Source organism: Nylanderia fulva, unplaced genomic scaffold (genome assembly GCF_048542155.1).
Source record: "Nylanderia fulva isolate GAGA-0341 unplaced genomic scaffold, ASM4854215v1 Scaffold70, whole genome shotgun sequence".
NCBI classification, from domain to species: Eukaryota; Metazoa; Arthropoda; class Insecta; order Hymenoptera; family Formicidae; genus Nylanderia; species Nylanderia fulva.
In genome coordinates, this window is record NW_028190808.1 from 391274 (window position 1) to 418502 (window position 27229).

At 37.7% G+C, this 27229-nt stretch overlaps 2 protein-coding genes and 1 non-coding gene across 3 annotated transcripts; all 3 read left to right on the top strand.

Annotated features, from left to right (window-relative positions):
- Nucleotides 1–2647: 2647 nt before the first annotated feature.
- LOC114937928 (very long chain fatty acid elongase AAEL008004-like) lies at nucleotides 2648–26860 on the top strand (the record flags this gene model as incomplete). The annotated part of the gene is made up of 3 exons (XM_029311598.2): nucleotides 2648–2971; nucleotides 6323–6625; nucleotides 26671–26860. Coding segments are annotated over 3 exons (738 nt in total), but the record flags the coding sequence as incomplete, so codon positions are not given.
- Nucleotides 10271–10343, top strand: TRNAA-GGC (transfer RNA alanine (anticodon GGC)). Its single transcript has one exon. It is a non-coding gene; the product is annotated as a tRNA-Ala (tRNA).
- On the top strand, nucleotides 23524–25311 carry LOC146720359 (uncharacterized). Its single transcript, XM_085488717.1, is given in 2 exon segments — nucleotides 23524–25274; nucleotides 25276–25311. Coding segments are annotated over 2 exon segments (1776 nt in total). The 5' UTR covers nucleotides 23524–23534.
- Nucleotides 26861–27229: the final 369 nt, after the last annotated feature.

Consider the following 27229-nt stretch of genomic DNA (forward strand, 5'->3'; position numbering starts at 1 on the left):
GGAACAGTTTTCTGTCACTCGTAGTGATGATTTCGTACGGTATTCAGGATAAACCTGCTTTTTCAAATATAGAAAGAGTTTTAAATAGGGATAAATGTTTCCTTTTCTCTTTCAGATTGTCTAACTAGGCTTTTTTATATTTCTGTGCTTTTTCAGGAAATAAAGTAATTTCTTAGAGAAAGAAGCTTTTAAAGCATTAATTTTTCCAAATGCTCGCAGTCTCATCTGACAATGAGTGGCATATGTTAATTCTTCTGTGTCTATATTTTTTCGGATACTTTGTGTCTTGCTTCTTTTATTTCGTAAGCTTAACTCTTCAAAAGATTTATTTAGTTGCCCTGGTCTGGTAGTTATTGGAATGGGTAATTCAAAAGTGCCTTAAAACCAATTTTCATTATTTTTTCTAAATAATTTATTCTTCCTATGTGCATCCGACCATCTACGTTTAAATTTAAACTTTAAGTACGATACGTTCTCGTATCGATAAATTCTCGTAATACACGACGGCTCAACTTCGGTAACTCAGTATCTGTATCTTGGTAGAGTGGCGTGGTTCTTTTTTTAAAAAGTACTTAAATTTTAAGTTCCGGACAGAGAGAGTGAGAGAGAGAGAGAGAAAGGGGGAGAGGGGGAGAGAGAGAGAGAGAGAGAGAGAGAGAGAGAGGGGAAACAAGAATATGATTAACACTTTCAGACATAAGATAAAAGAGTAAAATATATACATATTTCTAAGAAGTGTGTACAAGGTCTCGGTAGAATAGGATTGAGGAGCTAGTCGGAGATCGTCGTTTCTTCCGACGTAATTTCACGATTTTACAATAGTGTCGGTACTAGCTCGGTACTTTTGATATTCTATTTTCTCCATATATTCTATAACTTTTTACAGCTCGATATCATTACTTAATAAAGACTCGATATTACAATGTGTGTACAAACGAATTTCACGCGTACAAACGGACTGTCGGATCGTCGGCGCCCCTCGGAGAGGCTAGGAAAGCGAAAAGAATACGTAGTTACACGGATTTCCGACGCAGGTCCCGTGCTTCGTAATTGCAATTTTATCTCAGTATTACTATTAGTCATTTTGAGCTCATAGACTCGGTACGCAATATCTCCTCGAATACACGAGTCCCGGTCGGGTCCGCGCTTACCGGAATGTCAAAGTGGTGGCCTTACAATTCTATGGACGTGGTCCGATGTTCCTTGTGTCGGGATTACCATTTAGCCGAACAGTAAGCGTTGGGCCGGCGTTACGCCGGTAGCCTCGCGCGGTGGCGCTGTGGTCGCAACACGCGCCGCTCCGAGTCAGCAATCGATCCTGATATCGATGTCCTCCTCGCCGCCTTTTACAGGCTCCTAAATGCTGCAGGATCTCGAACTCGCCCTCGGGAATTCATCCGCAGAAGGTCTCTTAGGCGGCCCCGTGTCTATCCCGGATGGTCCTTGTTTTCCTTTTCGGCGGACCATTATGTTGCGAGGACCGTCTCGGGGTGATCAAGCCCGAGCGATCCCACTGTCCTCTCGGGATGGTGCCGCGGGCCCCTCGGGAATGGTCATCTCTGTCTTGAGGTGCAGGCGCCTGTTCTTTTCCTTCAATACTGCAGGTAGTCGGTTATCCGATGCTGCAAGGAATATAAAAGCAGTAACAGCTCGTACGTAGCCGCGCGTGTTTCGGCTCCATGCGCACCGCCTCGACCACGCCGCTCCATTCTCTTCCTCTGCTCCTTTCGGGGCCTCTTCTTCCTAAAACAATCCCTTTTAAAGACCACGCACTTCGACCTCCGCCAAACAAATTGATAATGGCGAGTCGACGACAAAGTCCGAGAAAATATTAAAATTGGAGCGCTCTCCGCTCCTTCCCGGCCGGGCGCATCAGCCCTTGTAACAGGCGCAAAATGCCACGTCACACACTTTCTATTTTAGTCTGTTCAAATTTGAACATCTAAAGTTCGCCCTCCGTTTGAGAAGGTTGTATAATTTTTTAAACAAAAATTTTTTGTAATGTAGTTACGATTACTTGACCATATCCATTATAAGCTGTGTATATCTTTGTTTTCGATTATAAGTAATAAAAATTAGTTATTTACTTTGACTTCTTGAGTAACTACAATTATAATTTATTGCTTATATTTCTTAAATTTTATGATACGACTCTAATGAGTTTTTCATTATGGTGTCCTGTGTTTTTCTGCTCCTGGCTTATCAACCTTGAAGAAATTTAATATTGTGTAGGCGCTATGATGACGACAATTAAAGATTTGATTTTAATTACTTTATCGGATTGGCGGATTTGTTATGGATTTTTTAATGGAAAATTTGTCTGGGCGTGGATATAAACCTTTATTTTTTATCTTCTAATTTTTGTTTATATGGGATGATTTAGACTTTATTAACGCTGAAGATGGCCCTAAGAGGGATTCAAAATGTCCGCTATTATTGTTGAGATTATGTGTAAAACATTTGTCTATTTGTATGAATAATAAATTTCGCGATGTTAACTTTAGATAAGTGTGTCTTTAGATAAGATTGTCAGTTTTATTAAGATTTTTTGCACCTGACGTACGGTGCTAGGCTCCTATTGCCATTTACTCTATTTTTTATGTTGAGAGCCATTTATAACAATTTATTTTAATTTAAATTTTATTATATAGGATTTGTGCACACTGTATATTTTATTTCAAAAACTGTTGCATTTTTTACAGCTCCATTAAGTCGTGAATGGCCATTAATATCTTCACCATTTCCATTAATGATGATAATTTTTGGATATTTGTATTTTATTCTTTATATTGGACCCCACTACATGATAGGTCGACCGCCATATAAATTGAAAACCTTGATGCTGCTTTATAACTTTATACAAATTTTAGCAAACTTATGGATGGTACAAGAACATATATCTTTTGGCTGGTTTTCAAAATATGGCGTATTGTGTTCAGAGCCAATTCCGCATTCTCCCAATACACTTAAAGTATATTTTTATTGTATGTAATATTATAATTAGTTATAGATTATATATTGTCTGTTCGAAAAATAAGTTGTAAATAATTTTTAAATATAAATAGACAATGTGAAAGCAAGTAGAGTAAATATGATAATATGGAATATAAGATTATGAGTAGCCTTATATTCTACTCAAGAAATTGTCAGCAGTTTAAAAAAGAAGTTTTAAGATCAAACTTTTGGTTCAATAGAGCCTTTATATTATTTCTACTTACACATTAAATGTTTGCAAATTACAAATATATAAATTTTAAAAGTTGTAATAATTTTAGTTTCAAAGAGAGAAAATAAAGACAGTGTTAGAAAAGTATTATATTAATATAATTATATTATTGATAATTATTAAGCAGGTCATTATTACACAAATTAGTACACAATTAAATATTTTTTTTTATTTAATATTATACTAACTTAAAATTTTTTTATTTCTGTTTTTAATCAGATATTTTTGTGATAATTACTGTGGGATATTTCCTGTTGTTCGTTATTATTCATATTCTATATATATTGTGACGTGACATTTTTTTTTGTCCGTCACAAGGGCCGAAGGCCCGGCCGGGAAGGCGGGAAATTCGGGAACCTTTGCTCTCTCGCCAACTTTTGAGAGAGAGAGAGAGCACCCGAAAAATAATTTTTGCGTTTTCTTTCGCGTAGGAGAATGCGCCCCGCGCATCCGTCCCGCGAATTACTTTTATTTATAATTTTTGTTTAAGCAATTTTTGCGTTTTCGGCGAGCAATTTTGCATAGGGTACGTGTCTCAACCGGAGAAACCGAAAGAGAGAGAGAGAGAGAGAGAGAGAGAGAGAGAGAGAGAGAGAGAGAGAGAGAGAGAGTGAGAGGACGGAGAGGACGAAGAGGACAATTTCGGACCGAGCAGAGGCCACCACGTCCGGATCACGTCCGGTAAATATCGTTCACACACAGATTTTCCTAATTGCTCCTCCATTAAAAACCTGGATACCGCCATAAAATGTTCCTTCTTCCGCAGAGATTCCGGCCAGAGACGGGGATGGCCACTCTCTCGCGAGAGGCGAGAGAGCTCCGGAAACGAAAGACGCGGGAGATACACTACCTCGAGCCTCAGCCTATCCGGATATACAAAAATTCGCAATCGATTACAGCAAAGGGACGCGCTCGTGGGATTCTTGCCGACAAAATATATAAAGGAACAACGGAACTCGAGGCGGGAGAACAGAGGAATGGCGAGAGAAACTATCATCGAGCGAATTCGCAGGGCCCCGCGGGACACCCGGCGGTCCTGCCAGGATAAGGAGCGCCACGGGTGGAAAATGCCAAAATTTTTATCGGTTTGATCCCGGCAGGCCTCTCGCTCGTCACTGTCTGGCGGAGCGTGGCCGAGAGCAGAGGTCCCGGATTGCGGATGCCGAAGCATCGAAGATCACGCAGCTACCGGTGAGACGAACGGCCCTATACGTGTAAAGCCGCTAATTTTTGAGTAAATTGTTCGGGAGAGACGCGTGTCACGGCCGCGGCCGGTTATCAAATATTCACCAGTGTCATTTCGCGATATTACGAGAGAATTGAGAGATTTATTCCGCGTAGAGTTTTATCCCGGCGCCCGACCGACCGCGTGTTCTCTCCCGCGCGCATATTAAGAGAGGCTCCCGCGGATCGCCGCGATTTCTTTATATTGATGTTAGAATTAAAATCTCGTCCCATAGTTATTGTGTAGTCTCTCGTCTGTTAGAATTTATAACTTTTAGAATATAATCTTGTCTATAGTCACGTCGGAGATATAGCGTATTCTTTCTCGCGCATCAGATTATTCGAGTATCCTTTCGATCTTTGTGACATTGTGCGGAGGACGGCCAACGCGATCGATCTCAGGGGAACCCGCGCGGGACCTACTATAGTTTACGGGAGGTTTTGCATTGCTCAAAATTATTAGAATCAATTACGTCGCACGGACTTTATTAAGTCTCGTGCGTTAATAATTATTCGACACGTAGGCGTGCGAGTTTACTTCCGGGTCCCGCGTGTCACCTGATATCTCCGCGTCGGGTCGTCTCAAAGGCGCGGGATAATAACAACGCCCCGCGTCTCGGCCGTACATAAGCCGTACAGTATCGTCCGGAATGAAAAATACGGCTTCGCTTGCTTTGTCTTTCGGCGTTATATAAACTCTCTGCCCGCCACGAACGATCAGTGTGCGGAGCTCCATTCGTTACTTATCGAAAGAATATTATATTTTTTTTGTACAACATATTACTCAAACTTCTATATTTTTTTCTGTCTGTTTTTCGTTCACCTTATTGTTCAAATATATTCAATGATTATTACATTTGAGCGATTTTAAATAGCCACTCTCGAACTCCGTTCTCTCTCCCGTCCGAACTCCCCCTTTTACCCTCTGACGCACTGAGCGAGTCGATTATTGCCGTCGCGGAAATTTGCGGGATGATTTACGATTTATGAAGGTTCTCTGCCGATTTGTGAATTTTCAGAGTGGCGCGAATCTCGCGCCTGGCGCCCAAGCAAACATATTTTTATGGTGTCTTCGCGAATTTCCCGTTTTCCGCGCTGAAGGTGTGCCGTCGGCCAATTACATTGGCCCTATTTCTCGGATCATTATCTATCCGACTGTATAAAATAATTAACGGTTACAATATATATATATATATATATATATATATATATATATATATTGTCTATGTATGTAAAAAAATATTAGAGTTTTAACAAGGCTCTGTAATATAAATATAAATTTAACGCATAAGACGGGCAACAAGAGCCAAATCGCGGATGACAATGCGTTATCCTAACGAAACTAAATAATTTTTCGTTAGAATTAAATACCGGTGCACAAGGCACCAAATTTTTACTTGGACACGGCCAAGATTTTAAATATGAAATAATCTCATATTTTGAGATTTAATTTCAATACCCCTTTTTAACCCCCTACGGAAAATAAATAAATGAATGCAAGAGATTTTTCTCTTGCATTCATTTATTTATTTTCCGTAGGGGGTTAAAAAGGGGTATTGAAATTAAATCTCAAAATATGAGATTATTTCATATTTAAAATCTTGGCCGTGTCCAAGTAAAAATTTGGTGCCTTGTGCACCGGTATTTAATTCTAACGAAAAATTATTTAGTTTCGTTAGGATAACGCATTGTCATCCGCGATTTGGCTCTTGTTGCCCGTCTTATACGTTAAATTTATATATATATTGTCTATGTATGTAAAAAAATATTGTCTATGTATATATATATATATATATATATATATAGACAATATTTTTTTTATTTTTTTTAATAGCAATTTGTGTGCTTGGTTTTATCAAAGTTTTGTTTCAGATGTTCAATTCTTTGTGGTGGCTATTTGTATTAAAAATATTCGATCTGACAGAAACTTGTATATTTGTGTTGAGGAAGAAACAGAATCAAGTTTCCACTTTGCACGTCTATCATCATGTCTCTAATATTTTTTTTGGTTGGGTTTATTTAAAATACATTTTGGACGAGAGAGCGTTATTAGGTTCTCTACTTAATTGTGGGATACATGTAATTATGTATGTATATTATTTTGTTTCTGCATGGGGCCCGAAATATCAACAAATAATATCTTTTCTTAAACCTGTTATAACTAAAATACAAATGGTAAGTTGCATTATATTTTATTTATAATAAAACTTTATACACACACGAGTGAATATGCATGTAAAAATATATTAGGGGTATTCTACACAAAAGTTTTAGTCTTTCTACATATTGATACAATTCTTTAAGATATTAATAAATTTTTACCTTTTTGTGTTTTTGAAATGTTAACATTAACATTTTCAAAACGTTAAATATAATTAATATTAAACATCATTTCACAAAACAAGATAAGTGACCAAAAGTTTTATATTTGATATGTACATTCGATATGAATTTCAATAAGAAAAGAACGTCGCTATAAGTATATACATGAATTAATTTATTCTGCTCTTTGTAAAGATGTTCTATCTATAATACTTGCAAATAGTAATTTTGATGTTAATTGTCAATCACACTCTAGGATACCACAAAAACTAGAAACTAATGATTTGCAAGTGTTATATATACAGGGTGTCCCAAAAGTAATGGACCATCCTAATAATTCTTTAGTATTAAAGTTTCAAGAACAATAACCTAAATAAAAGTTGTGAGAATTTAAGTAAGCTACCTTATGATGACCTTGACTTTGACCTTGATCTCCATTTTCAAAATCATTTGAAGGTTAACTCATGTTTATTAAATAGAAATCCCTATTTTTGATCTCAAATTCTGAAAGAGCGAAAAATTTCACGTTCAAATATGTATCTATGAAAGTCGAAATAAACTGTAGCGGTTATTTGAAAGTCAAATAATTATTTGAGAGCACCGTGTAGTAATAGAATACGTTCCCAATGTTCACTTGATCGAACAAAATATTAAATAACCATTGCCTGCATAGCAAGCTAAATTTTTAGACCCCAAATCCAGCCACTGAAGGCAACATCGTAATGATCCAGCCATTGAAGGCAAGATCTAAGTTATTCGGCCAATGGATGCAAGATGGAGGTCGCTTCTGGGATTGGATTCTCACTTATGTGTGAATGGAAAACTAGTGGATTAAATAATAATAAAAATATTAGATCGGCTCTTTTAATATAAACACGATATACACCTCTTTTTTCGTGGCCACAGAGCCAAACGCGATGTTATTGCAAAAATTAAGCAAGAAAATTAAGGAATCTGAGAATCTGTATCGTACGGTTGAGATCTCAAGAATTCTCCTTGTTCCTCTTCTAACTTCCCCTGTAAAGAAATAGGCAAGAAAAATATTGGTCCGAAAGTTGGCTAAATCGGAAATCGAACCCAAGACCTTCCGCTTGCCGGGCGAATGCTCTTCCAACTGAGCACTTACGAAACAATACTTTTTTTACTAATATACCCATAGACTTAGTATTGGAAGGTTTATCGGAGAGATGGCAATTCATTACTAATATAATTGCAGTCTTAGTAAATCGGAATTTATGAATGGTATTAGTCTAATATTAAACTCTACATTTTTTACATTTAACAATGCTATATACAAACAAATCTTTGGAACCCCGATGGGTTCCTCTCTTTCTCCCATAGTGGCTGATATCGTGTTACAAAATTTGGAATCCAAAGCTCTGAATTTACTTAACTATAAACCGGTATTTTTTCATAGATATGTAGATGACCTTATTTTATCAGTACCTAACAATTATATTGATCATACGTTAAATACTTTTAATTCATTACACCTACGTATACAATTCACAATTGAAAAAGAAAAAAATCATAGTTTTTTGGACATCAAATTAATATCAAAAAATAACAAAATTATTTGTAATTGGCTGTGTGTTAAAAAACCTACGTTTTCTGGAAGGTATTTAAATTTTCTTTCGCAACTCTCTATATGTCAAAAAAGAGGCACAATTATTGGTTTGATTGACAGAGTATTTTTATTATCGTATCCTTCTTTTCATAAAAAAATATCGAAATGATTATTAACATCCTAATCAATAATAATTACCAAATAAAATTCATTTTTGACACAATTAACTATAGACTAAAAACCATAATTTATTCTAGAAGTAATATTTTAAATAATAATCTAGGACAGTCAAATGACGCTACTTTGTTTTTTACTGTACCTTACTTATTGAATATTACTGAACAATTGATAGATATCACAAAAAAGCTGATACTAGACTCTCTTATGTAAGTATGAATAAATTAGTGAAATTTATAAAAATACATAAAGATAAAATATCTAAAAGAGCGAATACTAATGTAGTATATAAAATCAACTGTAAACATTGTGATGCCTCATATGTGGGTCAGACTAGCAGAAAATTGAATACTAAGATATTGAAGCATAAAAAAATATCAATAGAAATTGTTCTAATAAGTCAGTTGTTACTGATCATAGAATTGAGTTCTAATTTTGACATTCCATGATTTTGACTGGGATGAAGTAAAAATTTTAGATAAAGAACCGTATTATAATAATAGATTAATATCGGAAATGTTATATATAAAAAGGCAATCTAATGAATTGAATTTACAAAATGACACTGAATATTTACCTGATATACATAATAACATTTTAGAGTCTCTACCAAAATCATCAGGGTCAAAAAACAAGCCTTGATATACAGGGGTTAAACACTGAGTTACTGTCTCGTTTGATATCTGAGAGTCGTGATGGTTAGACGTTTTGTTTTGTCTTTACTTGAAACATCTAAAAAAAATGTCAGACCTGATACTTGAAACATCTATATAAAAAATCACCAATTTGTTGGAGTGAGTGTATAGTGCATTTTTCTTAGTAGATCATAATGAATAATTAGATATTGTTTATATAAATCTCAATCAAATACTTAACATTATTACATCATGAAAATTGAATCAAGATATTTTCCTTGACCATCAAATCAAGAAGGGTAATACTTATAAATAATTGTATTGTATGGTCGCTTGAACTCAGTATGTATCAGTATTATTGGTGTTATACTCGATAACTTTTTTAACAATATGTAACGAGATCAATAACTGTTTCGATATTTATATGTTTTCTTGACATTGTCAATAACCGTTTTTTATATTTAATGTTACAATCTCTTTTTAAATTTAATTTGTAAGGTTCAATTTATAAATAAAAATCTATGTATTGCGCTGAAGAAGGCTTAAAATGTCAGCCGAAACGTTCGCAAATGATGACTTTTTATGTAATTATTATTTGGTTTAAATGAATTTTCTTAATATCAACTGATAACTGTCTTACGTTTAATAGCTCTTATAGCCCTTCTTTTTTTATAATTAATACTATTTTTAATGCTTAGATAGAAATAAGCTTAAATGTTTAGATAGAATAAGAGAAAAGTATTGTTTCGTAAGTGTCTGAATAGCTCAGTTGTTAGAACATTCGCCCGGTAAGCGAAAGGTCTCGGGTTCGATTCCCAATTTTGCCAACTTTCGGACCAATATTTTTCTCGCCTATTTCTTTAGAGAGTAAGTTAGAAGAGGAACAAGGAGAATTCTTGAGATCTCAATCGTACGATACAGATTCTCAGATTCCTTAATTTTCTTGCTTAATTTTTGCAATAACATCGCGTTTGGCTCTGTGGCCACGAAGAAAGAGGTGTATATCGTGTTTATATTAAAAGAGCCGATCTAATATTCTTATTATTGTTTATTCGCGTCTGAGCCTAATTACGACGTTTTAGGGGGTGAAAGCATTGAAAAAAGTATTGTTTCGTAAGTGTCTGAATAGCTCAGTTGGAAGAGCATTCGCCCGGCAAGCGGAAGGTCTCGGGTTTGATTCCCGATTTAGCCAACTTTCGGATTAATATTTTTCTCGCCTATTTCTTTACAGGAGAAGTTAGAAGAGGAACAAGGAGAATTCTTGAGATCTTAACCATAGGATACAGATTCTCAGATTCCTTAATTTTTGCAATCACATCGCGTTTGGCTCTGTGGCCGAAAAGAAGGAGGTGTATATAGTGGATTAAATGTTCAAATTAAGGGCCTTTAATCTCTTGACAATATGTCGTACATTAATAAAAATCAGAAGCAGATCTTATCATATCTTGGTTTATCAAGATACACTCTCGGATAATATGATTTCGGAGCTCATATATATCATTTGGCTTTGTTTCATAGATTCTACTCTTCAGATAACCCCACAGGAAATAGCCAAGAGGTGTCAGATCTGGGGATCGAGGAGGCCATTTGATTTCACCTTTTCTTCCAATTCATTGATGATGAAACTGATTATTAAGAAAGTCGCGAACAATTATGGCATAATGAGGTCCTGCTCCATCTTGTTGAAACCAAATTTGTTCAAATTGCCTGCAATCTCTTTTATCATTGGTATTATTTGATTCCTTAACATATCCAGATATTTTGCGGCGTTCAAATCACCATCAATAAAAAAAGGAACCTCTATTGAATTATTCAAAATACCTGCCCAGATATTCATTTTTGTGGATATTGAGTAAGAGATTTTTGCATCCAGCGTGAATTTGTGTCACTCCAATATCTGCAGTTGTGTCTATTCACTTCGCCCTTTAATGTGAAAGTATATTTATCAGAAAATACTACATTGTAAGAAAAATCTTGGTCACTGTCGTGCAAATCCATCATCACAAAATTCTATTCGACGTTTGGCATCGTCTTTATTGAGTTTCTGAATTAAGTGAACTTTATATGGATGAAATTTAATTAACTTCAAGATTTTATGAACAGATGCTCGAGTGTTTTCATGCTGTTCAGCTGCGTTGCAAATAGAAAGATGAGGGTTTTCTACAAATGCTTGTGCAATCTCCATCTGATTCTCCTCATTTGTAACTGATTTAGGCTATATAGATATCTGGCGATCTTTTACTCCACCAGTAGTTTTATATTGCTGCATAGTTTGAATGACTGTGGATCTCAAAATTAACAGTTGATCATCATTTCAGAACGTTTGATTAAATATTGTTCGAGTTTGCGAGTAAAAACGTTGAAGATCACTTCAACTTCGTAATAGTGTTAATCGTTCCTACTCACTAAGTTGTACATACGCCATAGTTTAGAGATAGAAATTGACTGAACATAAAAAATACTTAGAAGATTTCCAAAAAAGATTGTTTAATTCGAGAGAAACTTTTTAATAATGAAGTGCTTTAAAGAAATACGTAGTTGTGTCAAAACAATGTCGGATGAGTATAGTCAATTTCATTCATAATATTTTACTAATGACAACATGAGTGTAAACCTCTACTTTCCAACATTAATTTATACTACAATTTTGATTTTGACACAAAATTTATACAGCTTTGGATTCATTCTAGTCACACTTAACGGAATATCTAGAACCTCGCTTTTGATTAATTAAACGTGGATTAAGTAACACTAGCAAAAGCCCATAAAAGAAGGAGTAGAATCTGCTGATCAGATCGGCATTCAAACCAAACTCTACATGTTCTTTCCGGTGAAATTTCATCACCATACACTTTGGATAATGAGCAATGCGTTTCAGCTGCAGTTTTCTTGAGGTCAAAGTAGTGAAGAAGCACATATCGGAAAAACAGCTTATCGCGGTTAATTTTCAATCAATTAAAAGATTTCTTTGGCGTCGAGAAATCTAACCAGTGAGGACTGAATCTTTTTCAGCAATACAGGGTTTGTCCGGAAAGTAATGCGTCGCATTTTTTTTTAAAAGAATTTATTGATCGCATAGGTAAAACAACTTAAAATTGTTCGAAGTATGACCCTTCTGCGTCAATACATTTTTGCCAACGCGATTTCCATGCGTCATAAGATTTCTGGAACTCCTTGACTGGGATGCTGTTCAGGGAGGCCGTCGAAGTAGCTTGTACGTTGTCAACCGACTCGAGCTGTTGTCCTTTGAGCTCCCTTTTCAGCCGAGGAAATAAAAAAAAGTCCGCCGGGGCCAAGTCGGGACTGTAGGGCGGCTGCGGCACCGTTGCCACACCGATCCGGGTCTTGTCCAGCTTCACGCAAAACTTTATCGCATAGCGTTGCTCTATCGTTCTCTCCATCACAAGTTCGACGCGACCACTAAGCAGAGGTTCACAGAATAAGCCGTCCTAACCCTCCAAGCGCATGGAAACAATTGAGCGACCTACCGTTGGAAAGCTAAGGGTACCCCCCTTCCTCCCCAACCGGTCCCATCGCTCTGCGATGTATAGTCGCGTCACAAAAAAATGCGACGCATTACTTTCCGGACGAACCCTGTATCTAAACTACAAAAAACATGCCGACTTCATCGTCGAAACTTGCCAGAGTTCCAGCCAGCATTCTCTAATAATGAGCCGCAGGAATTAAGTTTATCAGAGGGTATCTGAATATAAAATTTTCCGCTTTTTTAGAATCCAAGGTCAAAAATTCGGGTTTCCATTGAAGAAACATGAGTTGATCTTCAAATAATCTTGAAAATGGAGATTAAGGTCAAAGTCAAGGTCATCATAAGGTAACTTATTTAATTCCAGCAACTTTTATTTAGGTCATTTTTCTTGAAACTTCAATACTGAAGAGTTAGGGTAATCTGTTATTTTTGGGACACTCTGTATATACAAAATGTAACTAAACGAACAAATACGAAGCACATCATCAGGTGCCGGACAAGAAACTAAGTCGAAAAACCCATTTTTTAATTTGAGTTTTATTTTTGACGCCATAAATTGTTAAAGTGTGCCAAATAGCGCGTGACTATATACGGAAAACAGCATACTAAGGCCTACTAAGTCGATGTCTACTTGAATCTCGATGCTCTCGAGGCCCGCGACCGCCATCTAGTAGCCCTTAGTACGTCTACTAAGGCGCCTACGCTATCTACCGTTGTAGCCACGCGCTAATTGGCAAACTTTAACAATTTATAGCGTCAAAAATAATACTTAAATTAAAAAATGGCTCAGGACTTTTCAATTTAATTTGTTGGCCTGCACTTGATGATATGTTTTGTATTCGTTCGTTTAGTTACACCTTGTATATACTATATGTATATTGAATAAAAATCTGCCACAAAGAACATATGATAAAACTTAGAGTAATCAGTTTTAAATGATTGTATAAGATTGGAAAAATTTAAAAGCTCGGAAAGTAAATATATTTTGCTACATAATGCTAGGTCGCATATTGTTTTTTCTTAACAAATTATCTTTAATTTAGGGTAAAAAATTCTCTCGCACGGTATATTCTTTAGTGTTATTAGATTATCATCTGTTCCTGTCAATACAGAAACTTTTTAGCTAAGCAACACTTTAAAGATATGATTGATATGTATTTTATGAAAATTTAATTGCCTCTAAACCAGTATCTTTTTTTACAATCAAATCCAATAGTTGCTCGAGAAATGGCAAAAAGAACAAAATAAGAGCAAATATTTTAATAAATATTTGCAAAATATTGTGAAGCATTCTTAAATTTTATCGTATACATATATTATACAGGATAACCCATTTTAAAGGATTAAAATATCTCAGAAATACTGCATTAAATCGAAAAATATTTCAAACAAAGTATGGCTTCAAGGAGACCGTAAGATGATAACAATAATTTGACCTTGGACAGTCGTGTAAAGGTCACCGTCAATTTCTTAAAAAGAACAACTTATTTTTTAATGCATATTATTGTAGTTTATCTCATTGTCAAAAGCTTTTCTAAAAAACTTATAATAAAGTGTTTTTTTATTAAATACTTTTTAATCTATAAAGGTTTGAAGTAAACATTTTTTTGACATAAGATAAAATATATCTTGTAAAATATTCAATCTTTAATAATCTTACCCTAATACTTTTTTATACAGAATAATGAGCCCAATTAGTGTTTGAGAAAGTATATTAAAATCCAGCCGTTAAATCGTCTTTCGAACTCTGAAACAAAACGCCGCTTTCGGACTGCCCAAGTTGTTTTTAATTTTTTCGAGACCAATAATGACAGGGAAAATAAGTGGACTCGAGACAAATAAATCTGTCAACCCGCAATTGATTGGAAGAATTATATTGTCATGTTCCAATTGTTTAGAGTCATTTGGTCAGAGGTAGCTCGAGTTTAATTTATTTGCCGAATTTGAGGCACTATACGACCAGATTTCATCCAGAAAATAACTCGGCTCGACTTGGAAGTCTCGCACTCTTATAATTTTCACGCTTACTTGATTGCGTCCTGTCTGTTCAAGAGTTCGAATTTGAATTGAATAAATTTTAATTCTCAGATTAATTGAACATATTAACTAACGTCTATATTTTCTTCCGGCGCACAAATAAATTATTCTGATGCAGTCGCAATTATAAGAAAGGAATTATCGAAGGCGCGGCTATAATCAGTACAAAGAAAATAGATAATTGTTTTAACAATGTAATTTTCAACATACAGCTGCATACTTTTTCTTAAAAGCAATTGTGTTGTTTTTACACTGATTGATTGGTCTTATTATTACATGCATAAAAGTATTAAGATATGATTCCACAAGCTGAATATTTTACAAGATATGTTATCAAGGTAAAATATATTGTAATTGCCAGTCAATATAGAAATCAAGGTTGTGAGTTTAAATTGACAACACTGGCTAATAATAAAAAGTTATTTATTGAATAGGCAACGTTTCAACCCTGGAATTGGGTCCTCTTCAGGCTACAATATTAAAACAAGTAGTCGTAAATACAAAGAGAAAGAAAACGCAACAATTTTTTTCCATACAATTCGCGTAAATCATAATAAAGTTACAAAAAAAAAACATTACCCATAAATTGATGTAAAGGGTTACATTATGCGCATAATATTGAAACTTATTTAAAAAATGTAAGGCTCCTTGAAAGAAAAACAAAACAAATTAAAAGATTGAAAGATAATAAAAATAAAAATTAATAAACAAAAATTAAAATTGGATGACGTAAAGAAATAAAAAAAAAATTAAAAATAAAATTAAAAAATAATAATAAGACTTACATATAAAAGCGTGAATCATGTAAATTTATGTTGGACATGTAATTAAATCCGTAATAAGATATTTTATAATAAATATAATATCAACTTGACACACTGGCAACAATTTATTTAAAATTGTAGGATACTTACTACTATTCGGTTTTCGCAGAAGAGTATAGACGCTTAGGAAGTCGCAAGGTTCGCTATTAATTCACTCGTGTTTAATTAATAAAACATGGTTTATTTCCTATTTACATGTGGAGGCGTGTAAGTGTGTGTAAAAAAATCAATAGAAACGTAGTCGCTGGCCCCCACGTTTCCGGGTTTATGTTTTCTGGTCTTGCGTCTTCTTGCAAGGAACTGCTTATAGATCTTCCGTGGTCTTCTCCTGGTCTCGATTCTTCCACTCCTCATTCTGTGTCTCAATCGTCCGAGTCAATCTAGGCAGAGTATTGCTAATGACCGACGTTAAACAACGGAGTGTCCGAGATCATTTCGGGCTCCCGTCGGTCGAGGAGAGACTAATTGGCGACGATGGATGCAGGTCCAACTCCGGTTCTGATATGGTAGTATCAGGAACCGAGGTTGGAGGGGTCACCTTTCGAGACGTCTCCTTCGGCTATAGTCTTGTAGGCGAGACCCTTGGCGTCGGAATCGGCCTTCCCCTGACCGCGGTGTTTGGTACCGGAGCGATGGCATTTGGCGCCGGACTTAGGGCGTTTAGCGCCGGAGTTCGGACGCCAAATGTCGCTTTGAGGCAGAGGCAGCGGGACGTCCGTCAGGATGCGTATATTCCTCGGCGGCTTATTGTTGAGATTTCGGCGTGCCACCCCGGACAAGGATGGGGTTACATCGGAATTTCGCTGGGAGATGCGGAATAGTGGCGTGGAGCGCCGGCATTGTGGCGGAAGACGCCGGATTCATGGCGGTAAGCGCCGGCGTTTTGGCTAAGAGCGCCGGCTTCGTGGCGAGGAGCGCTGGCTTCGTGGTGGCGTGGAACGCCGGGTGTTGGCAAGGCAGCGCCACTGGGTCTTCGACGGGAAGCGCCGGTGTCGTGGCGGGGATCGCCGGAGACGTAGCGTGGAACACGGAGGCGAGGAAGTGCCGAGATAATGGCGAGGAAGCGCCACGAGGCGAGAACGCGCCCAAGGAAGGCGAGGAAGCGCCAGAAAGCGGAAATGCGCCTGGATCCTGGCTCGGAAAACCGGAGCCTTTTCTTGCCAGGAGGTGTAACAGCGTAGGCCGTGTTTGTCGCCTGATGCCGTAATCTTTTCCTTCTGAAGGAGGAACATTCTCCTTGATCGCCATGGTCGCGTTTATTCCAACGTTTGAACACCAAAGTGTGGGCGTCGAGGCACCTTACGGAGAGATGTAGCAAGAATCCACTAAAACTTATCGTGTCTAACTCTGCAGGGGGCTTCGCTTATATTTCTCGTAGCAGGAATCTTGCCTACGGAAAAGCAAACTCGGCGTGCAGCGCCTAGCGGATGTGCCCGATACTGAGCGCGCACGGCGTATATAGCTGCCCGCGCGTATCTCACTCACGGGCGAGCGAACTTGGCTGCTCTGAACTATGCGCAGCGACCGTGCGTCGGGCGCCATAAATATTATGTGAGATTATTTACTCGCCACAAAAATAATTAATTTTTTGCGACGTTTCGACCATATGATTTGTGGTTCTTATCAAGCAAAAATTCTATACAAAAAAAATCACAATCAAGAACAAGTCAATGCGTTATATTATATAAATTAAAATAAATCTTTCAATTTTTTACATTACAGCGCAAAAACACAAGCCTCAAAAATCAACTAAATATAGTGACGTAGTCGTCCCGACGTCCGTCACTCCCCAACGCGGGGCCATAAAGCCGAGCAGCCGCGCCAAGAGAGCGAGCGAGCGAGAGAGAGAGAGAGAGCTAAAGATATTATTATTAACAAGTTTATTTTTATTTTTTTATGTATTGCGGAAGCTTTGCTGTACGGATATTGGTTTAAGAGATTGTCGAGAAGAAAAACCACAAATCAGCAAGCGGCGAAAACACCATGCACGGAACACGTGGCCCTAGAAGAGACAGCACCACGGTCGCGGGGAGAGAGGGAGCCGCAGGAGCGCGCCCGCCAACAGGCGCCAAGAAAGGCCTCCAAAGGCCCGCGGATAATTTCTGCCTCCCGTCTCCTCCCCGCATGTACCCAGGCGACCAACATATGATAAGGAGGCCGTCGTTCCAGGCCGTGAAAGCCTAAAAATTAGCGCTCCTCCCCAGCGAGATTCGGGTATAAAAATTTGTTGTTGCGAGGGGTACCAAAAGTACCCCACACATGTCCGTACTAATTTCGAAAATCGGGAAATACGCGGAAAGCCGTAATTGGCTATCGCGAATTCCACCCCTGACTTGCCGAATTTGCCCGGCTGCCGATAGCGACTCGGCAAACCCGGCAGATTGGCGCGACCGCTTGACGTACAGAGACGTACCGTAAGATTGCAGAGAACCGAACACCGGAGGATTAAAATTCGGGAGGCCCGAGGACGAGAGAGGAGTTTCTCCGGTGAGGCTATCCTGAGTATCACGCAAGTAACCCGTCCGCTTTGTACTTCCGAGTCTCGACCGTGCTAACGCGATCGCAAAATTTAGTGTTTTTCTTTTATTATTTAGCGTATAAGCTAAGCCCGTTAGTAGCGTATTGTTTCGGATTAAGGATTTCGCGAGGGCGCTCGTGGTCAAGCGGCGAAGAATTCCGGAACGAGTACGCGTCGTAGTTATATTGCGAATTACGTCTTATGGGGGTTCGTTGTCGTCGCGCCGTCTCAACTTATTTGTCGTGTGTATTCGCGTGTTTGAAAGATCACATCTTGCGGAGAATGTCGAGTATCGTGTGTGCGAGTGAGTGAGGCGAATTGCATAGATCGTGTACCAGTCCGTCGCTTATTTCAGTGGTAAAGAGAGGTCAAGAGAGAGAACCGTGCAGACAAGACCGCGTGCGAGAGCGCGAAAGCGACAAAGAGAAAGAGAGTGTGCGCGCGCAAGAGTGAGCGAGACGGCGATAGCCGTGAACTGCCGGTCACCGGCGCATTCGCATCCACTATCAAATGGTATTTTTTCGCGGCGACATTTGTGCTCTCTGATTATCACGAAGACTTCGTCGGATCTAAACTCGGATGTTCCGACCGCCGAATCTTTTGTTCGCTCGTTTAAGACGTGTAAATTGTTTTAGAGTTGTCGCGTGTGCGATGTGCGTAAAGTTGTGTTATTTCGCGAGCGGAGATTATCGCTGTATTTCGCGACTCATTATATGTTGTCGTCTTTGTCGGAAATTTCATGTCGTCAAGTCGATACCTGATTTGAATTCACTCGCTTAGCGCGAGTAGCGGATCGAGTCAAATTCGTTAGTATCATATTTTTTCGGCGTTATTATTCTATATTGAATCTGTAAAATCGATTTTACGTTGCTTACGAATCTCGCTAACGACTCAAATTATATTTTTACTGATCACTTTTTTTGTACTCTGACTCTGAGTTATCCGATTTACTTGTTATTACATTTTGTATTTAAACTGTAAGACAGGCAATAAGAGCCAAATCGCGGATGACAGTGCGTTATTCCAACAAAACTAAAATTTTTTGTTAGAATTAAATATTTATGCACAAGGCACCAAATTTTACTTGGTCACGGCCAAGATTTAAAATTGGAATAATCTCTACAAGAGATTTAATTCCATACATTTCCTGTTCCCCCCTAAGAAAATAAACGCGAGAGAAAAATATAGATCCGAAAGTCGCTGAATCGGAAATCGAACACGAGACTTTTTGCTTGCCGATTTTAAATCTTGGCCGTGACCAAGTAAAATTTGGTGCCTTGTGCACAGGTATTTAATTCTAACGAAAAAATTTAGTTTCGTTGGGATAACGCACTGTCATCCGCGATTTGGCTCTTATTGCCTGTCTTACACTTTAAATTTATATTTATATTATAGAGCGTTGTTAAACTCTTAATTTACACACGCTGGCTTAAAGGCATTTGTTTATCAACATTATTATATATATAGCAGAGAAAAGTATAGAGTCGAAAGGATCTGAATAGCTCAGTTGGAAGAGCAGTCGCCCGGCAAGCGAAAGGTCTCGGGTTCGATTCCCAATTCAGCGACTTTTGGATCTATATTTTTTTATCGCATTTATTTCCTTAGGGGGAAACAGGGGATGTATGGAATTAAATCTCTTGTAGAGAATATTCCAATTTTAAATCTTGGCCGTGACCAAATAAAATTTAGTGTCTTGTGCACAGATATTTAATTCTAACGAAAAAATTTAGTTTCGTTGAGATAACGCACTGTCATTCGCGATTTGGCTCTTATTGCCTGTCTTACACTTTAAATTTGAATTTATATTACAGAGCCTTGTTAAACTCTTGACATTTTGTATAATTTTGCTTTTTTTTATTTTATTATTGTAATAAATCGGAATTAATTTTTTATCTTACACGTCGCGTCTTTATTATTATATGTTTCTTTGTGTTGTCGCGTCCCAACACCGGGTGATCAGAAAAAAGAAATCTCGCACCTACTTCAAGTCCACGTTCTGTTATCTCTTTCGCGTCAACCACACCCTGCCCCTCTACCGTTAGGTAAGCAGCCGGCCTGTTGCGGAACTTCCGGCCGGATTTTCGTGTTATTCAGTGTGTCGCGAATTGACGCGTGAAAGATCGCGTCTGGCGCCCAAAAATTAGAGCATTTTTGCGTATCCGTCGGCTGGCGTTTTGCTGCGGCACACGCGGAGCGACCACCAATCTCAGTTTCCGCGTATGAATTTTTAAGGAATAAACAATTTTCTATTATTCTTCTCCTTTTTTAACGACGACCTCTGCTCGCCACTTCGGTGCTCCAGGGGCGAGAAAAGTCGTCGCAATATATATAATATTAATATGTCCGTGTTTGAAACTTACGTCCATATCCGACAACAAAATAAACGAGACTGACATTAAACAAACTAATACTAACATCTAAACAGCCATATACTGTGGTAAATTTTTCTGTACTTTTCAGTAAATTAATAGCATTCGCTGATTTTTTAATAAAATACATTTCAGCTATTTTTCTTTTTTTCCAAAATTTTTCTTTGTGTAGTATAGTAGAATTTTCCTAGTCAAAATGTTGAAATGTAATGCGGTATTTATATATTTGGGTCTTAAAAATATAATGCAGTGTTTATATATTTGGGTCTTTAAAATGTAATGCGGAGTTTATATATTTGGGTCTTTTAAAATGGGACATCCTGTATAATCTATAAAAAGAGCAAAAATCTAAAAAAATGACTAAAACTTTTGCATACATCTAATATATGTATATATTTATACAAATTGTTATTCAAAAAATATATTTATCATGAATAAAGAAGTTCGCAATTCCTTTTTTTAAAAAATATTAACTTGAACTACTAACTACTTGATTACTGCGTACTGAAAGCACAATAGGAAGACGATATTTGAAGAAATTAGAGTAATTAATTAAGAACAATCTTAAAAATTGTAGAGAATTGTTATTTCAAAACCAAAACGTGGATATGAACTTAACAATATCTTTAAAAAATGATTAAATTATTATAAAAATAAATGAGCGTAAAGATTTTTCAATTACCAAGCTTAAAGATTCGATAAAAGCTAATTATTGAATAAAAAGTTTTGAGTGAAATCGACCTACTGGCAAGTACTGATAGGTGTTTATATTTTTACGTTTCGACCACGTTTCGACCATAAGGGTTATGGTCTTCTTCAAAAGTTTAAAAAAAAAAAAAAAATACGCACGTATAAAGAAACTACATATCTTAACATTAGAAGATTGTTAGTTGAATATATTATTAATTTGAGTTATCATATTAAAAAACCAAATAAGATAAAATATACGAACAATCTAAACTCAATAACGCCAATTTTTACATTCTTAATTATTAAATATCTAACCTACAACCAAAAATTAAAAAGTTAATATGAAACTGCCTCAGTTGTATTTTAATTGAAAGGAAGCACCCAGAAGAAATAAATATTAATAAAATACATACATTACAAAGATATACATTGCTGAACTGAAAACTTTTATTATTTATGGCTAACCTGTTTTACTATTGCGGCGCGTTTGTAATGACAGATTTTCAAAGTTTATACGGTTGTATGTGAATAAAATTAATGAGTATGGTTGAAATTCTGGTGCGTTTAAAAAAATGATATTTTGTAAAATGGATTATTTCAAATCAATACACTGTCTTTACCATGAAAGATTTTAAAGAATTACAATACAGAAAAACAAACAAGTGAATTATGTAAATTTTAAGTATATTTTTTTATTAGCAAAGTTAGCCTTTTTAAAATCTAATAAATAATATATATCTCGACGAGAAGAAACGTCCTACTGTAACACGATACACAGCGCGTGGCAAAGGGGAGAGAGGAGCGACGCTCCGTGTATATCGTGTTACAGTAGGACATTTCTTCTCGTCGCGCGCTTCTATTCGCGTGGATTGGCCGATCCTTTTTATTTAATAACTCAATAATTATTGCAAAAATCACAAAATGATAAAGGACTTTCCTATTCGGTTTAACTCACTCTACCTACACACGACAGTTGAGGCGACAATTACCGGACACCCTGTATATTATATATATAGCACAGTAAGCTTTAAATATAATGACAAACTCAAATATTAAATCATCATTTTATTTTTTCTCTATTTGCAATGTATTTACGATTGAGAAATATCAAAGAGATGTTGGAAAAAAATAGATCTTTCGAATGTCTGGTGACAAATTGCTCAGTTTAATGAAAACATCGCAAAAAAACCAATACATTTGTAATAAGAAACGGAAAAAACTGAAATATCTTGACGAAGAGCTTGTAATTATAAAACGCATGTGTAATAATGTACTGGCTAGAAGTTTATACACCTGAGTTATACAAAGTGAGAAATACACTTCACGAAAATTAATATCCTTGTTTGTAAGATTAGCAAACACACTTTTGTCAATGACGCCCTTTGCAGATCTCATTAAGTTATAAATCAATGAAGATTTCCACTTGATAAAAAATATAATCAGATGTCATTCGACAGTGCAGAATCGTAAAAAGCATTATGTATATTTCATATACATGTTTCTCTTTTTTGTGATTAGCTATTATTATTATAATTATACCTATATAATTATCTTTACATAAAATGATAGTAATAAAACATACAGCAATTCAAGTTGATATTTCTCGAGAAAAAGGAATTGATAACTGTCATTTTTTTCGAATAAATATATATTTTATAAATTAAATTTTATTATTTGTAAGCGTGCGATTATTATTATTTTCAGGATGTATTGTACGTGTCGCGTTGTCACGTTATTGTCGAGTGCGTCTTGTCGTTTTGTCCTCGGGTTTGATTATTTGTATTTATTATACTGTGTGCGACAGTGAGAGAAAGCGATCGGCTTAGAAAATAACAGACGCGACCGTTCGAATAAAAAAATCCGAGTAAAGTTTAGCTGTCGCTTAGCGATTGGCCCGAGCCTGACGGGAAAGGAAAAAATTAGGAGCGGTATAAGTACCGGCGATTTTGAGTAACGAGATCATTGTTGAGAACATCATCTTCGGAGCGTTTTATCGAGACACCAGCACGCATTCTCTCACGAACCGGCAGAAGATCTTTAATATCGAGGCGACAGGAAGGAAGATAGAATAGAAACGGGACTTGGACAGCGAAGACGTTTTCGACTCGCAATAAACATATATATATCTTCCGAACCTGACTTCTTTTCCTGATTCAACTAAATTCATCCGGCCTTCTCCTGCATTCCTACATTTTAATAATCAATAATTAATTGATATATTCGATTTTAGATAAAAGATACGCCTACAGTTAATCAGAAGTGGGATCGAGGCGTTGCACCCGGTTTCGCGAATTCGGCCTGGGAGAGGCGATTCGGGAGTTCGCGATACGCGTCGAGTGTGGGACGCGCGGGTTGAGACGATCAACGCATAGTGATCTTTGGGTTGCGCGAGTGTTGGGGACATCGCGGAGTGCCCGAGGAACCGATCGAGCAGATCTGAGGGACGGTGGCGGAGTCGATGCAGCCGAGTGATTTCACCATCGCTGAGATGAAGGAGGCTCTTCGCGAGAAAGGACTGACCTTGGGAGGGTCGAAAGCCGAGCTCATCCAGCGCCTGAATGCCAACGATTCAGGCGTATGGGCGAGATTGAGCGAGCAACGGAGGCAGGAGAGATATTCGGATGGCATCCCGGCTTCAGGAGGTGTGCGTTCACCCAGTGAACAGGGTGACGCCATGGAGATGGAGACCGTGGACGATACGCCGAGACGAGGGGACCGAGTGAGGATGACGACGCCGGAACGGAGAGAGCATGACGACGCGACGCAGGCAGAACTTTTATTACTGCGTCGAGAGCGAGAAATTTTGGAGAGAGAGCGACAGTTGCTCCAAAGAGAAATAGAGATGATGAGGAGTGCAGCCTCGACACCGACGACAACGAACGGCAGCGTCATTTCTGCGTTCGGCGGCGTGAGAGGAATCAAGGAGCTGTTGCCCGAATTTGACGCATCTGATGGCACTTTCTGGAGATGGAAGCAGCAGTTGGAGCTGCTGAGACGCACGTACCAGTTGGACGAGAATTCAGCGAGAGTATTAATTAGCTCTCGGTTGAAAGGTCGTGCGTTGACGTGGTTCTACTCCAAGGCCGAGTATGTGACGCTGGACCTGGAGGACCTTCTGCGGGAGATGGAGTCGATGTTCGACCTACGGCCAGGAAAGTTGTCACTGAGGAGGGAATTCGAGGCTCGTGTGTGGAAAGGAGACGAGCAATTCTGCGATTATTACCACGAAAAGGTGATTCTCGCAAATCGCGTACCAATCGCGGAAGACGAGCTCCTCGATTATATTATCGAAGGAGTGACAGATCCTCGTCTGCAGAGCCAGGCGCGCCTGATAAACTTCCAATCCGGAAGAGAATTATTGAAGGCGTTCGAGAAGGTGGTCCGAGGGAATCCAAAGAGACCAGACGTCCGGCCAGGGAGAGACGGAGTGAGGACAACCAGCGGAGTCAGAGCAGAGGCGGCGGCGCGGGGAGACCCGACGAGGTGTTATAAGTGTCGTGAGACAGGCCATACCGCGGCCCAGTGTGTGCGACCGCAAGCGAAGCGAGCGTGTTACGTGTGCGAATCTCCGAATCATTTCGCCAGAGAATGTCCAAAGCGAAATCGGTCCGCGGCGTCGGAAACGCCGAACAGCGTTGCGCAAACTACGTCGATGAACGTCGTGCAACCGGTTGCATTACTAAAACCATACATGATTACGGTGAAAATCAGGGCTAAAAATGAAAATAACGGGTTTGATAATTATGTGGTAGACGCGTTGATAGATTCGGGTTCTCCGATTAGTTTGGTGAAAAGCGAAGTAATTCGGGGCGACTCACGTCTGCTCGCCGGTGAGAGCATCGATCAGTTTTGCGGAATTAACGGCTCGCAGTTAAATATCGACGGCATCGTTCACGCCGACTTAGAGGTGAGAGGCGTGCGTTTGAAAATGAAGTTTTACACGGTGCCTCATAATACGATGGCGTATAGTGTGCTACTCGGTAGAGATTTCTTGAATTGTCCGTCGCTGCGTGTTACTTTAGGGCAAGATCTCGAAATTGCAAGCACGGAAGAAGCGCGCGTCATTTGCCAAATGATGCATATTGAATGCGGCGATAGTGTTGTACATCCGAGCGAAGAGTTGAAAATTAATCCGGCGGTTGACAAGGATGCAGCCGAAAAGATCCGCGAGATCTATGAATCTCATTATCTAAATAATTTTCGAACGGAGAAATGCGCGCCGGACTTCGAGATGATTATCGCACCGAAACATGAACAACCGATAAGTATGCGCCCGCGGAGATTATCGGTCGCGGACAAGGAAATCTCACGCGAGATTGCGACGAGAGACACCGACGAGAATATAGAGCCTGTTTTGAATTGTCCGGTACCGCGTAACATCAGGGACGTACATAGATTCGTTGGATTCGCGAATTGTTTTCGTCAATTTATTCCGAGATTTTCATTGGTGGCAAAACCATTGTACGATTTGATTAGAAAAAACTCTGTCTTTAAGTTTAGCCGTCACCTGTTTGTTGTCATTGACGCGTTCGCTAAATTTATCCGGCTCTACCCGCGTAAGTCGACAGCATCGGAGGAATCGATAAAGTATCTCTGTGAATATTTCCGCGCGTATAGTAAACCGAAACGTTTAATTTCGGACAGAGGAACTTGTTTCACATCTGACGTATTTAAGAGATACTTGGAATCCGGTGCCATAGAGCACGTATCAATCGCTGTGAGCACGCCGAGAGCAAACGGACAGGTGGAAAGATTTAATAAAACGATAACTGGTATATTTGCGCCCGATCAAATGCGCCCGTATATACGTGCATGACGATGCATTCTCTTGTAAAGGAACTTTGTTCAAATTATATTTTATTTTGTTCTATTTTATCGTTTGAACGAGACGGCCAAAATGTCAGAATGGCCGAACTGTAAGCGTGCGATTATTATTATTTTCAGGATGTATTGTACGTGTCGTGTTGTCACGTTATTGTCGAGTGCGTCTTGTCGTTTTGTCCTCGGGTTTGATTATTTGTATTTATTATACTGTGTGCGACAGTGAGAGAAAGCGATCGGCTTAGAAAATAACAGACGCGACCGTTCGAATAACAAAATCCGAGTAAAGTTTAGCTGTCGCTTAGCGATTGGCTCGAGCCTGACGGGAAGGGACAAAATTAGAAGCGGTATAAGTACCGGCGATTTTGAGTAACGAGATCATCGTTGAGAACATCATCTTCGGAGCGTTTATCGAGACACAAGCACGCATTCTCTCACGAACCGGCAGAAGATCTTTAATATCGAGGCGACAGGAAGGAAGATAGAATAGAAACGGGACTTGGACAGCGAAGACGTCTTCGACTCGCAATAAACATATATATATCTTCCGAACCTGACTTCTTTTCCTGATTCAACTAAATTCATCCGGCCTTCTCCTGCATTCCTACATTTTAATAATCAATAATTAATTGATATATTCGATATTAGATAAAAGATACGCCTACATATTATACTTTTACACTTAAAACACATATATTTTAATTATTTTGATGTTTCGATAAGCAATATAATGCGCATGTGTATCATTTTTATTTTTCTGTTTGCGCAATTAGGTACAATTTATTGCAATGATAATATACGGTCTGCAAATTTTTAATCCAGTTTGTCAAGTGCAAGACAAGTTTCATTCAGTTGTAGCTGTTTTTTTATGGGAAATATATTAATATTTCTTTATTTATTTTATGATTTTTATAAAAAAAGTTATACTACTAAAGGTAAAAAAAAGAATAATTAAGCTTAACATCAAACAATTAATTCATATTGAATACATTTGACGGTTTTTATTACTCTCTTTTAAAAAAGATAAGTTTTTATGAATATATAGCAAATAAATAGTAACAAATAAATAACACAACATATGTTATGCTCAATTTATATATAATATATTTTGTTAACATATATTTGTAATGAAATACATATGACTGCATGTATATGTAAGTTGTTGGAAAAATTAAAAATAACTAAATAATTTACTTAAGCAACTAAGTAATTTAATAATTAATTTATTAGTAGTAACTTAAATAACTTATTAGTATACTAATTTATAAAAAATTTTTAATTTTTCCAACAACTTTCATATACATGCAGTCATATGTATTTCATTACAAATAT